The sequence below is a fragment of the Tachypleus tridentatus genome, chromosome 6 (genome assembly GCF_004210375.1).
Source record: "Tachypleus tridentatus isolate NWPU-2018 chromosome 6, ASM421037v1, whole genome shotgun sequence".
Lineage (NCBI taxonomy): Eukaryota > Metazoa > Arthropoda > Merostomata > Xiphosura > Limulidae > Tachypleus > Tachypleus tridentatus.
In genome coordinates this window covers 68,422,928-68,437,652 of record NC_134830.1, presented here as the reverse complement: position 1 = coordinate 68,437,652, position 14,725 = coordinate 68,422,928, and the positions used below count along the sequence as shown (strand labels likewise).

The 14,725-nt window shown below is 33.1% G+C and overlaps 1 protein-coding gene across 12 annotated transcripts in view; it reads left to right on the top strand.

Annotated features, from left to right (window-relative positions):
* The window catches only part of LOC143252743 (RNA-binding motif, single-stranded-interacting protein 1-like), a 149,288-nt gene that overhangs the window by 43,947 nt on the left and 90,616 nt on the right, over positions 1-14,725 (top strand). The window contains exon 1 of one of the 12 annotated variants that reach the window (XM_076505357.1): positions 1,749-2,378. The exons of 9 other annotated variants lie outside the window; for them this stretch is intronic. In XM_076505357.1, the coding sequence (XP_076361472.1) occupies positions 2,325-2,378 (54 nt within the window). In that variant the 5' untranslated portion in view covers positions 1,749-2,324. Of the gene's footprint in view, positions 1-1,748; positions 2,379-14,725 lie in introns of those variants that run through there. 2 more of the 12 variants (XM_076505358.1, XM_076505359.1) reach the window with 2 other exon arrangements.

Here is a 14,725-nt window from a genome sequence, read left to right as displayed (position 1 = left end):
TAAAATACATTTGGAATGAAAATCCAGTTTGATATTTTTTGGTTACTTTTACGTGCATGCTAATATTTGTTGCATCATAAACTGTAGTTACATCTATGTAGTTAATTTAACTCCCATTTCTGTTACCTAGTTTATATGGTACAGTTTGTTAATATGAAATAAAACTATCGTTACATTTTAATGACACGAGTATGAAGTGGTTGGTCCTTCGTCAAAAAGAAAATGACGTCATTTCTTTCACTTGTGTTTGTCAAATTATGGTATATTATGAATAAATTGTTAACTTTAATAATCTTTCCTTAGTTTTTATTATGATTTGTTACTCAAATCTTTATGCATAGTGTGATACTGGCACTGTTTAATGAAGTGGATTTGACTTTATGTTAATAAAGCAGTTACAGATATAAAACGTTAGGGGGGATAATTTTATGAGTTACTTTAATACCAGTAAAGAAATGTTTTGTTTTTATTATCACCCTAGCGCAGCGTCTTATAGCGCGGATTTTCTTGAATAAGTGTGATGTAAGTTCAACAATACCAAAGATAATTCATTAAACATTATGATCTTTCAGTACAGATAATTAATTATTATTTTGCTTCGACTGCTTAGGGAAGGCGTTTATGATGACGAGAAACACTGAAGTAAATATGTATACCCAAAACGGCTGACATAGGTATTAAAACTTCAATTAAAATAATATTTTTAATACTCACCAGCGATCTTGAATACAAAAAAGGCGTTCATACCATATGAAAACCAAAGACAATTTTTATACAATACACATACAGCAGTTAACGGTAAACGGCATCAGAATCTGTAACTTATATAATTTCTTTTTCTATTTAAATTCCCTTTCAAACAAATTTCACGGATTACAGACTTAAATATATTGAAACTAAAATTCTAATTTTATAGAAGATATGAATTTGTTTACAGGTATATTACATGATAATACAGTCACATACCACATGGGTTTTATACATGTGTGTATATACTATTTGTGTAAGAAACGTAATTTTATTATTAATATAGTTACACATTCATTTTCTTGTACGTATGTACGAGTCGGTTTGTATACATTGGTAAAGCAAGTTAAAGCCAATACGTGCCTGGTAGATCCTGATTAAAAGATACCTTGTAGTGAATGGTATATGTAGTTTATTTCTGTTGAGTTGGCTTTTTATTTTGAAGGTACTGACAATTATTTTGTTTAATAAAAATAACTTGTATTAAATGATGATTTAAAATAATGAAACTAATGAAATCCTTCTTTATTAAAATGTGAATAAAAAACGTCTGTGAAAAATCAGTATCCTTGGATGTTAAATGAAAAATGTTTTTTCTTCTGCTATTCACTGGCCGAAAACAAGACTGGATTATCATTGATTTTTGTTTTTTTTACTAATATAACCTCAAACACGTGAGCACGCAACGCGAAACATCAACATTTAAACTGTTTATAAATATGAATGTTAAAAAGGAATTGTGTAATCTAACCATATTTTATAAAAGAGGTTATAAGTAAGAAATTTGACTTAATCTGTGAGTGGCAAGGCCAATTATAAATGGGGCCCGGATGTATAGGTGGAAGTTTCACGTGACCAGAATCGACTGATATCCTGAGCTTGCCGAACTACTTTCAGTGCACTAGTATGGCGTATGATGTGTCATATTACTCGCTTGTTCATTGTGAGTTGATGATCACGTGCTCAATTTTGCAGGCAGAGTCCACCCGTTACTGGGGGCGCTGTTGTTAGACATGAAAAAGTCTTCATGCTCAAGGCCTCGAAATCATCTATCGCGTTTGTAAATTATACTGTCGTATAACTTAATCTCATATACTTGCAGTAGAATATTAAAAAAAAAAAAAACTACCTCATTTGTACACAGTCTTTATTTAAGCGTTAATCGCTGTTTTGGAATTTTGCTTCACTGAAGACTATGCAAAATACTAGCATCGGTAGTTTTGGTGAGTTAGTAGGCTTCACTGACAGAATCTGTTAAACCACGCCTGTGTCTGAGTGCCGAAAAATACGAAGAAAATGTAGAGACAGCCCTGTCTCTGTCTTACTTTTCACATGTATATACAAACAAAATTTCTGTCAACGAGGTACGTCCTCGTTTTGTGATTTTTCGTAGTGCTTGTGCCTTGAGTTCGATTCTTATAAGAAGGAAAATAAATTGATTGCGAATCTACCCTTATACTCTATGGTTGGTGTACAAAACTGGTGTTGCATTAAGCGTAACAGTTATAGAATTTTTTTCGATGAAATAATAATTTATACTTTATGGTATACAAGATTGTTAGATAATAAGAGACGGAATGGCTTTACGTTTTGACAGTACAGAGTCTTTAAGGAACAGTCGCAAGAAACCGGTAAGTTATATTACGTTTTTGCTCTTTGTCTTGTGTTTGTGTATGACTTGTTAAAAACTGACACAGTTCCATTGTTTGTTTGTTTTGAATTTCGCACAAGCCACATGAGGGCTATCTGCGCTAGCCGTCCCTAATTTAACAGAATAAGACTAAGAGGGAAGGCAGCTAGTCATCACTTCCCGCCAACTGTTGGGTTACTCTTTTACCAACGAAAAGTGGGATTACATGTCAGTTAGAACGCCCTTACTTTTGAAAGGGCAGTGTTCCACTGTTATCAATTTACTGTACATTGTATAATATAGTAAAAACAATCCGCAGGTTTTTAATAATTAGCTTAAAATCTTGTGTTTTATACGAAGATGTATGTGATGGCTCAGTCGGTTTGTTATTGTATTTCTGTGGATTTTACAATCATGTTTTATAAAATCCTGTTGTTATTTTTATATTTATTACTGTGTAATGGTGATCCTAACCAATGTCGTAAGATGACACTGCTTAAAATTAACACTGGTTTTTTTAAAATATTTCTTTTGCTAGGAAGTCACTAGGTTAAGATATGATTAGAAGTATATTTTACCTTTTTCTCTCGTGAACTTTTATTGCAAGTAGACTAGGAAATTTTAGTGAAGTGTTTAAGATCTAGTGTACTTACTTAGTTGCCTCCGCCCCTAAGGTGAAGGGAGGCTGTGTTTTCACCGTGTGAATGTTTATCAGTAAGATTTCTCTAAAATGGCTGAATGAATTTGGTTGGACTTTGGTATTTGTCTGGACTGTGACCCAACGTAGAAGTGATCAGTTTTCGAAAGGTTAGCGTAAGGAGAGATTTTGTACACTATTTTTCTTTACAATTCAGTATAAAAAAATGAATAAATTTTAGTGAAACGTGATGGGCATATTTAGAACATTGTTCCTCGTCCTGCCAAAATGAATAAATTTTAGTGAAACGTGATGGGCATATTTAGAACATTGTTCCTCGTCCTGCCAAAATGGTCTTTGTCCGTTCGTAACGACGGACATACGGATACATTTTCGTATTTTGTTTTGAAAGCCGAATATGATTAATGCTGCGTGGTGGAGGTTGCGCTCTACACAGAGTCATTCCCCCGATTTTATTTTAAAGCAGTTTATACATGAAATTTAGTGGGTTGTTTTAGACCACTTTACAAACTTAATATTAACAAAACATTGAAGTTTATGATAAAATATTATGGTGACTGTAGTGTTATCTGAGATTTAAACCTATAGAATAGCTTAACCGAGGATTTATTATTTCGGGAATACACAGTTGTTTGTGGATGGGTTATAGTTATTGGTCATCGTGGCGTAGTTATATGTTTGAGTCTCACAGCTCACCTATCGGGGTTATAGTTATTGGTCATTGTGACGTAGTTATACTTGTGTTTACGTCTTACAGCTCACACTTCGTAGCAACAGTAGATTATACGTTTTAGAACCCAGAAATAATCATTATTACTTATGACGTATTTCTGTTGAAACCATTTTAATTAATTAAAAGATTGGGGATGTGCCTTGCAACAACAGCTTGTTTTATTACACTTAGATTTTTCGCGCAAATATACAGAGTTATCTGCTTATCAGCGACCCTAATTTGAAATTAATAGACAAGAGAGAAGACAGCTACATAGTCAGTTAGCAATGCCAACTGTCCACTCCCTGATTATTGTTTATGGGAGTTGAATGTCGTTCTTACATCGAATCCAAAGCTGCATAGTCTGGAGAACATTTTATGATAAGTCATTAACCATGAATCCTTGGATTCGCAGCCAGACCACGCTAATCACTATGCCAGTCCAAGCCATTGTGACAACAACAGTATTGAGTGTTTTCTATAAACTACATTGTGTAAAATTCTAATATCCGTTATAATTTATTATGTAACTTTCAAAATACTGTATTTTAATATTATGCGTATACAACTTGTGAAATAGTAATAATAATTTTTAACTCAGCACGTTTGGACAGTTTTATCGTAATGACAAATCTTCGCGTTATTTGCCACACAATGTAAAATCTAATTTTAGTCAAGTTTCTAAGTAAATCCTAGTACAAAAGGGGATTTTTTTCCACAGGTAACATGTGAACGCGAAACTAAGTGAAATTTGTATTCACTTCATTAACTAGAAGGTGGTTATTTGCAAGATGGAAGTTGTTATTTCACTTATGTTACATTGTACGGTGTTACATACTGTAATTTATCTCGGACGAATCTGTGATTTATTGTTACGATTATTACGATTTTAAATAGCCGGAAATTTTAAATTTAGAAGTTAAATAAATGTTAATATATATCAAATTTATTATATTTGCTCACAAGATTGATGCTTACAACTTTCTTTCTTAACATAAACATTTTAATATACAAATATAATTTATAATAACGATTATTACAAATAGTTATTACAAATATATTATTTTTATTCGAAATACATTAACATGGTACTGAATTAAAGGTGGGTACAGAAAAATAAATAGAACTGCATATTTTTCATTTACTTTAAACCTTTGTCCATAGTGAAGTAAAATTGTATTTCAGAAAAAACCAAAAGTAATTCTCAGAAGATGGAATTTGTGGTTTCATTGTTAAGAATTCAAAAACATTATTGTTACACATGCGAATGTTCGACCATGCTGTACAGTTTGTATACCTTTTTGTTTGGTAGTATGAACCTGAAAAATGTTTAGATCTATCGTATGAATTGTTTAAAATATGCCCTATCAGTAGTTGCTTTGAGGTTAGCCCTGAAGCTCTTACTTGGCGAGGTGTTCCAGGACGTGTTATAAATAAATATCACGTAGCCTTCAACCGAGAATAAACAGTTTTTCTTCTTATAACCAGCCTTTTTTTTTTTTTTAACTTGTTGCAGAATCAAACCGTTTATTTCCCGCTATAGCAGTCGCACATTATCATCTGAACCAAATGATTAACCCTATGTCACCTGTTAGTAAAATAATTTCCCATATTCAAACAACGTAGCTACCATTGTGGATTGTTTTTATTTTCCTATGTTACATTCAACTCATAATAAACTATTAGATATATTTTCATTGTGGCCGACAATCAATGTGCGTGTATAGAAAACTGTCTTCTCTAGTTTCGAGAACTATTCAACATTCATAGGAATTTCGGAAGACAGCCGAAAATATTACTTATTGTTATAACTGTATGTTAAGGATTTAAAAGAAATTGTGGAAATGGAAGTACAGCGATGACTGTTTGTAATTACAATGTATTTTTTGTTACTGATATGTAGACGTAAATTGCAGTTATGTGTGTTATACCAAAGAGACTACAACAAATACAGCTGTATGTGACCTGTATGAGGAGAAAGGAAATACTGTTGTTTTGTGGTGGTCTTTTTGTATTACATGAATTAATATTGATAAGCCTAATGTAACGAATCTTCGATTTCTATAATAAAACGAATAGATATAAAATCAGCACATAATAGAAATTAAGATACTGTAGTAATAAAATTATAAATATGATGAGTCGTGTTTTCACCGAATTTGACGTCGTCTCATTAGAAAGATATTCAGTACAAGTGTATTAAAATGCAGAAAACCATAATTTGAGTATTTGCGAAGATTGGACCTTTCTTCATCAGGGGGCAAACTGGGTATTGCATTTTGCCCCTGATAAAGAAAACATCACCTTTTGAAGAGCGTCCATGTTAGAGTGTGCTATTTTAGTTAAATTCTTATTTCGAAACTGTTTTCCTGACATTACAATGGTATAAATGCATGTATAAATCAAGTTTTTAATATGCATTGTGGTAGTGTTTGAAACACACTGATTTTACATGGATATCATAGCAGTATTGATAGATGAATCACATCTTAGATCTGTAAGCTGCATCCGTCAAACGTTCGGATTTCTTCGTTATCATGTGTGGTACCCTTACGTCAGAAACAACCTTAGCCGATGTGTGTGTACTGAAACGCTTTGTCTTTTCTTAATCAGAAGAACATGTTGTTGCTTTAGACGTATTTAATGAAATACCATGCTTCCCCGAATAGAAAATATTTTGTTACTTTGGGATGTTCGTAAATGAAAACAAGGTATTTATGTATCGTGATGCTTAAGTAAACGATTGTGTTTCCAAATGTTTCGATTATTTGCGCTGACAGGAAGAATTATGTTGTGCATTTTAAGGACAAATTTAGAATTTCTTAACCTTTACTTTCAGCATATCAAGTGTTCTTAAACAGTGCGGTGCATTAGAGGAGATACAATAATATAACAATAACCACAAAAAGAATACATTTAAGCCCCTATAATTACGTGAAAATGGCATTTTTGAAGCTCGTTTAGTTTTGCACCATGTTTATAATAAGTGAATGTAAAATTAGGAAATTTTCAATTATTTGTGTACGTTGTTTTTTATATAAATATGTTTAGTCCAATATTGGGGTAGACGAATGCCTTTCGCTCCACGTGTGGACGGATAGGCTTTTTTATAAACAAGTTGTCATTGAGAAATCACATCTAAGCGAATGTGTGATAATCATGAATCGTATAAATACATACAGATGGTATCACTTGACTTTTTTGTTCGACACTAAATTAGGATAGATAATTTCACTTTAAAACGGGAACGGCTGAAAGAGGTTTAATAGTTTCAAGAAATTAATGGAGTTTCTGTTCTTACGTATTATGATTTATTACAAACAAGTTTTCGATTTATTATGTTACGTACGTTACGAAACTTGTTACTATTTCAAATAACTGGAAATTTTAATTTTAAATTTATAAGTTAATTAAATGTCGATATGTATCGAATTTATGATATTTGTCAACAAGGTTGCTATACACAATTTTCTTTCTTAACACAAATATATTTTAATATACAAACAAAAAATAATACAATTTATAATATCGGCTATTACTAATAGTTATTACAAAGAACTATTTATCTACAACAGTTTCACAAACTTACAAACAATAAAGAGTCTTATTTTCGGTCTAGAACGAATATTTTATCGACAATCCAGTACCGCGACAAGCAAATTAATTCCGAATTGATATTGTCACACTTTGCCTTAACTAGCTAGCTTCACACCGGTTACAAGCTCATTTCTCACCGAGGAATATATTTAATGTTTTTGCGAAAATAATAACGTCCGAAGAAATTCACTGAAGTTGAACATGTTTCTAATGTTCAAAATCTATAAACGTTCCTAGCTCATTTCTATAGTTTTGTGATTGATTACAATTATAATCTCCGAGACCTATAGCACACTGACTGTGACTGACCAGTAACAATAATAATCCTCTTGGCGCGTTGGTTTATATAGTTTAAGGCGAGTTTCTAGAACGTTCAACAATGTTTTAACATGTTAGCCGTTTTGTAAGCCAAATATTGTTGATTCTTACTCTCAAGAATCTTCTACAAAATTAGAGAACAGGTGGGACTTGTGCAACATATATCCAGTAATACATACCACATGCATCAAACTGAAACAAACGTAGGTACCAAAATAAACGTATAACGGCAAATCCGTTACACAGTTTAAAGTGTGCAATACCGTATGAAATATAAGATAATAGTAAAAGTTGTTGAAAACTATTTGAAAAAATTACTTGGGCAGCACACCTAAAGAATGGTGGTAGTAGTATTAGTAGTGTGGTATTTCTTAACTGGAACTCCTTTTTAGTAGGGAGTACGCCCTCCTCTGGCAGAACTTGTTACTAAAGGCATATGATCAGTAGTGGATATACATAACTGAGAGAACCATTACTCCACTTTTATAGTACTTCCAAGTGTTGAAACATTGGCCTTTGCGCATTGTGCTCTTCCAAAACTGTTCCGAAACGTCACAGGCGGTTTATTTGTTGCATGCAGGGAAGGAATGTGGGCTAAGAGACGTTCGGGACCACATTTGATTTAAGTTGTACTGGACATGACTAGGTTCATTACCACTGGGAATCGGTTATCTCTGTAGGTATGTCCAGAATGCCACAGTACAATAAAAATTCAACGTCTTCCATATTTATTTCGTTTGGCTGAAGACACTTTGTAAGCTATTTCTCATACTTCTGTATTTTTGGAAGATCCCTATTTCTCCCTTTAAAATTAACAATTTTTAATAATCTTGTTTCTGTAGTTTATGTTCCATCATGGACATAAATGTGTATTATAACAGTATTGTCCTATTTGAAACCGTTTGTTTAATGAAATACGTAATTAGTGTGTGATGCTCTCTAGGGAAACAATAACCTTTGGATTGGGATCATTTAGATTGAATACCTATTGCTCCTTATATTGCCATAATGTCATTAATAGTGGCGCTGCATGTATGATTAATATGATGTATGATTATCAACATACCACATGTTTTGTATATGCTTCTAAAATGTAGATAGTTACTATATTTATACCCAGAAGTTGTGTGTAGAGGCTGTTAAAACTGTATTATAAGAATTAATGAACTATACTGGAATAGTGTATGGAGTGGATTTTGTCATCGCATGAGCTTCATACATGCATGTACATGCAGTACATCTTGGCTTGCATTTATATTTTTATGTATATGCATACAGGCTTTATAGTTTGAGTTGTAAAGCCACACACACACACACACACACACACACACGAAATTTTCAAGTTGTATAGGTACATGCATATATATTTAATGCAAATGTAAGAATGTGTCATAATATAATGGCATATTAAAAATGCTAATATATATATATTATATTTCTTATACAGCGGAACCCCGTTATAATCACCAGTTGGAGATAGTGTTAAATGTGTGATCGCGTTATTTCGGGGTATCCACAAAATGCCATTTACCATATTACTCGGATTGTTCTTCGGTACATGAGATGTTTCCTTATTAATCTGAGAGCTTCAGATACTCAAATTATCGCTTCGTTCTTGTTACGAATATCTCCTGCTATAACTTATTTTTTATCTTGTGTCCTAGCCATTTTAAGAACAAGAAAGTATAACTGCGGTATATATATCAGAATTATCACGATATGTTCATTGATACTCTTTACATGGTTAAATGCAGTTCATTTATTGTATTGTACAAGCGAACACATGAACGAACGAGTGTTGCATGAAAATAGAATACTGAACATTGCTAACGTTTCATAGGCCTACTTTTAAAATAATATAAATCAAGCACACTAAAGTATCAAAACTCACGAATTTCGCGATAATATTCGGAGCCGAACATTGACCGTGTTATATCGGGACCTGTTTTAACGTGGTTTTGCTGTATAAGGAATATTTAAAATGCTCATTCCAATTCCTGTTCGCTGGCATCGTAAAGCCAGTCACGGTTTCGCTGCAGGTGACCAGATTTTTACTTTTCATGTTAATTAACAATTGTCAATTGATTCCATTAATATACCTTTTCTCCCTCTGTTTCTGATAGTTTGAACACTTCTACGAAACTCTTACACTGTGACGACCACAAGTTGTTGGACCGTCTCTGCTACATACATTATGTGAAACTGCTTTATAAATAAAACGCATGACTACCAAATTTCTGTCTCATTTTTGCCTAAAATTGCCACCACTTTCACCATCTTTTGCATGCAAAATTCTTGCAATTTCTCATAGTCAACTTGAAGGATGGCCACTCTATCTTAGTATATAGAAAATTCGCAGTCGCGCAGTGTTGGGTATCTTGTGACACTGAACAGTAGCCGATACAGTGATTGCCAATCCGATGCTCGAAACTGAGCTTGGTGTTATTTTTTAAACTACGGCTGAATTATTTCTGTTATGGAAGACAGTATATATTTGTGTAACGTAATTCAAATTTATCATGCAGTTGTTAAAAAGAACAAAAAAAACAACTGTTATCCTCTCAGCAGCGTCGTGTCAGAAAGGTCAGCAACCATTTATATAAACAAATGGTACGCGACATCAAAATAGTTGCATATACGTTACATACGTACATATATACGTTACATGTGTATTAGACTATGAAGTTTCACATATACCACAGACTACATTAAAACGATTGGGTGTCAATGGTTATACTGTTGCTTGTATTTTTTGTATAGTCAAATAAACTTAAAAACTACCTTACACGATGCATATGATACTTTTAGTAATATTGCACAGGTTTTATTACAATACTTACATTGTTCCCTCAGCCTACGGAAAAAATATCGGATAATAATAATAAAGAACAAATGGACGATACCTGTTATGAACCTCTAATATGGTTCATGACTACCAGACAGTCATTGACAGCTTCTGTAATCTTTTTTTCTACAGTTGCTAAAATGAAGAAGTAGCAAGTAATACATAAACTATAGGAAATTTGGTTTCTTTCTGTTTATTGTTCATCCGTCATGTCCAGGTGTTTAGAGCGCTCGACTCACAATATAAAGATCGCGGGTTTGAATCTCCGTTTTATCAGACATTCGCTCTTTCAGCCGTTAAGGTGTTATATTAAGACCAATCCCACTATTAGTTGGTAAAAGAATAGCTGAAGGGTTGGCGGTGAGTAGTGATGACTAGCTGCCTTTTCTCTAGTCTTTCACTGCCAAATTAGAGAAGGCTTTGGGCGAAATTCAGAATAAAACCACTTTGTTCTTCGGGTCGAATGTGCCTATGCTACGAATCTAGGTCTTATGGTTCGCCTATTGTCACAAACATTAGCTCCGCTATTTGAGGTCGTGGGTACATTACGAATTACGGTCAAGTTTCAACTTTCTTTCAGGCAAAAGTTGATTAGTTGGTGCTACTGATTAGCTACCTAACTGCTATCAATTCAGCATTGTGGACTGTAAGAACCCCCCCACCCTTTCCGTGTAGCTTTGGATAAAAATCATAAACAAAAGAAAAATATGTAAAAACGACTGGTATGGGTAGAGAAAACTCTGTAGAGGAGCGAACAACGTTTCGAACTTCTTTGGTCATCGTCAGGTTCAGCCGTTTTTACATATATTTTTCTCTACAAGTGGGTTTTCTCTTCATCACGGATGAACAAAGAACATTTTGCCATCAGCATTGCTGTTGTGTGTGTATAAGACGATTTTCGAATAGAAATTTTACCTAGCGAGTTTTAACAGATGAGGCTAAATTATTGAATATTCAATTTCCTCATTTATAAAGTACTCGAAATAAAAAGTAGCAATTCACACCATTTGTTCATGTAATAAACCACAAAGAGGGGACGAAATATCTCACACAAACACAAAAATAACTCACGTAAGTTTTTATTATGACAATTGTTTAAATGGAGATACTTATTTGTAAAGCTGTACTTTAGTTACGAAGATTTTGTGTTAACTTTCAATGTTAAACATTCGTTAAAGTTAACTAGATTTAGCCTTCAAATGCACAGATGCTATTAACCAGACTCAGTTTTGTCACGGTAGTGTTTTATATAACTTGTCAATGCATAAAGGATACCACAAAAAAGTTACTTAATGCAGTATATTTGCCGTTTTGCCTTGTGTATGACGAAATTTTGTTTGTAAATATTATAAGAAGTTTTTATGTGTAAGTTAAATTAAGTATAATCTTCGAATCACCTTTGAGAATTTATCCAACTTTATCTGTAAAAACTAAGCGTCATCTCTCCGTATGCCATCATCTGAGGTGCCCAACAAGGCAGGTAATGTTTAAGTTTACCTAATTCAACATTCTTTCGCACAAAGAAGTGCTATACATTAGATGTATAACTCGAATTATAAAAAACAACAACAAACAAATTATAATAAAATAACGTTTATTAATGAAATGTGACTGCCTTTTGCAATTCACCAAAATTTTTCCTCGCCCTGATATTTTTATCAATGTTTGTCGCTCCTATCGTTTGTATGATTTTGTCATATGTTCCACCATTTTGAAAAAGGTATTAACACCATAATAATTATTGTTGTAACAACTGGCCTAAGTAAATAGTATTCGTTCGTCCACTACTGTGTTTGTTGTGTCCCAGCCGGCTTTGTGCGTTCTGAATTGAAAGGAATGCTGGGTCGGCAGTAATTATTGCGAACACTGAGTGGTTGGAATATTACTATTGTATACTCATCTAAATCTTGAGAACCTGTGAGGGATTAGATTGGATTAGCAGTGCAGGGTTAAACAATACAGTATACCTAATATCAGTATTCTAAGATAAGTATAGTTGATTATAATAATGCTTCATCGGCTTAAAACGTCGTTCACACCATAACAATACAGCTCTCAACATATTGTTCTCGTTTCTCCCATGTTGAATAGGATCAAACTAGCTTACTGTAAAAGTTTGTTTTTGAATTTCACGCAAAACTACACGAGGGCTGTCTGCACTAGCTGTCCCTAATTTATTAGTGTAAGACTAGAGGGAAGGCATCTAGTCATCACCACCCACCGCCAACTTTTGGGCTACTCTTTTACCAACGAATAGTGGGATTGATAGTAACATTGTAACCTCCTTCACGGCTGAAAGGGCGAGCACGTTTGGTTTGACGGGGATTCGAACCCGCCACCCTCAGGTTACGAGTCGAATGCTTTAACACCTGGGCATGTCTGAGCTACTGTAAAAGATTAATACAAGTTTGATAACTTATTGCATGTAACACAATATTCTGGTATCTAAGGTGTTACTATCCTTTAAGAATCAATTAGTATGAGGAAACCCATCATTATCACTGCTTCAAAAAAAACTATTTTAGCAGTAGTTGAAAATAATAATGTAATAGTATAGGATAGGAGCTTAAGTATTTGTACAAATAAAAGAAAGGGTACTATTAAAATACCTAAGTTGTTATACATCTCGTATAAACCCTCCTTGTGTGTGTTACATGTGAAAGATGCGCTTTTATTACTTGGAGGTAGACCTTGTTTACATTATGTATGTGTACGTATACAGTTAAAGAAAAAAACGTTCACCATAAATAGAATAACTATTCTAAAACATAACAGTCGTAGTTTTCGTTTTCAGTTTACAACAACATTAAATATAGTTACTTTAAAACCTGTTTTTGTTATTATAATTATCCAACTTAATATTCTGTTACTTACTTTTCCAAGCGAACCAGTAGAAAAAATAAAATTGTGATGTTCGTATAGAATAAGACGAATTGTACGAATGTCGTTACTTAACATGTCCACTAGTATGCTAACACACAGGTTATATCGATACATTTTACATAAGTAAGTCAAACTGAAAACGTGATCGATAATTGTATCAGTCGTCAAACAAGTTATATCCCAGATTCGTAAAACTTTTTGGCTTTGAGATATAAGTATGTACGAGAAAATAAGATATCTGGATATGAAATTGAAGATCTGTTCTTACGTTTTTCTGTTACTTTTCGTTAAAATTCTGGTATCTGTGACGTGGTTATTATCTTAAAGATAGCTTTATATAGGAATGTTTGAAATTGTTTTGGACTGCACCATTTTACAATAATACAAATCTAGAAACTGGGTTTCGATACCCATGGTAGGTAGAGCAGAGATTGTCCATTGTGTAGCTTGTGCTTAACTACAAACAAACAACTATCGAGCTAAAAATACGCATCTAAAATGTATACTGATAAATATAGCTAGTTAGATCTAAACTGCGTGGTTGCAAGTTTAGCCATAAAGGGTGTATAGTAGCGATTTTTAAAGTGGTGGGCAAAGCACAGATAGCCCATTGTGTAGCTTATTAACTACAAACAAATTACCATAAGGTTTCTGTCAAATAAACGAGATACCATGAAACGTTTTGTACAACAAATTAAAAACGAGTAGTTTTTTCTGCGTTAAAAATGAGGTAACACTAAATGAGATGCGTGTTCAGCAAATATTTGATGTAATACTTCAAGTAAATAACAACTTAAAAACAACGTGAATGAGAAAACACACGCAAATATCGCATCACCGCATGAAGTTTTTCGAGAGAGAAAAAAGCAAATGGAAGAAGCATGCTTGTTAAAAGAAAAACGAATTTTGAAGATTTTTTAAGGCAAAAATTTCGTCAAAATGTACAAAGTACTCTCAAAATGCATCATTTGTTAGGAAAAAAAATCACAAATATAACTCGTCATTAAGTGAATCAGATAATTTAGTTAGGAAGGAAACTGTAATGTAAAAAAAAAAAAAAAAAAAAAGATTGAATTTATAGCATTAGATATACGAGGAGGTTACCAATCAGAAGAACAGGACGAAGGCGGTGACTTGATTTTAAAATATTTTATCAAGCGAACAATATCGATCTGAACATTTCACGAGGAAAGGGAATGAAAATTGTAAGGAAGGCGAAGAGAAAAGTATATTAACTTTGGATTAAAAGAAAAGACTTCTTTCAAAAAGAGAGTACTTAGATATTATAAGAATTTGAAAACGAAATGTGTCGAATAACCTTGTTCACGCTCTTTA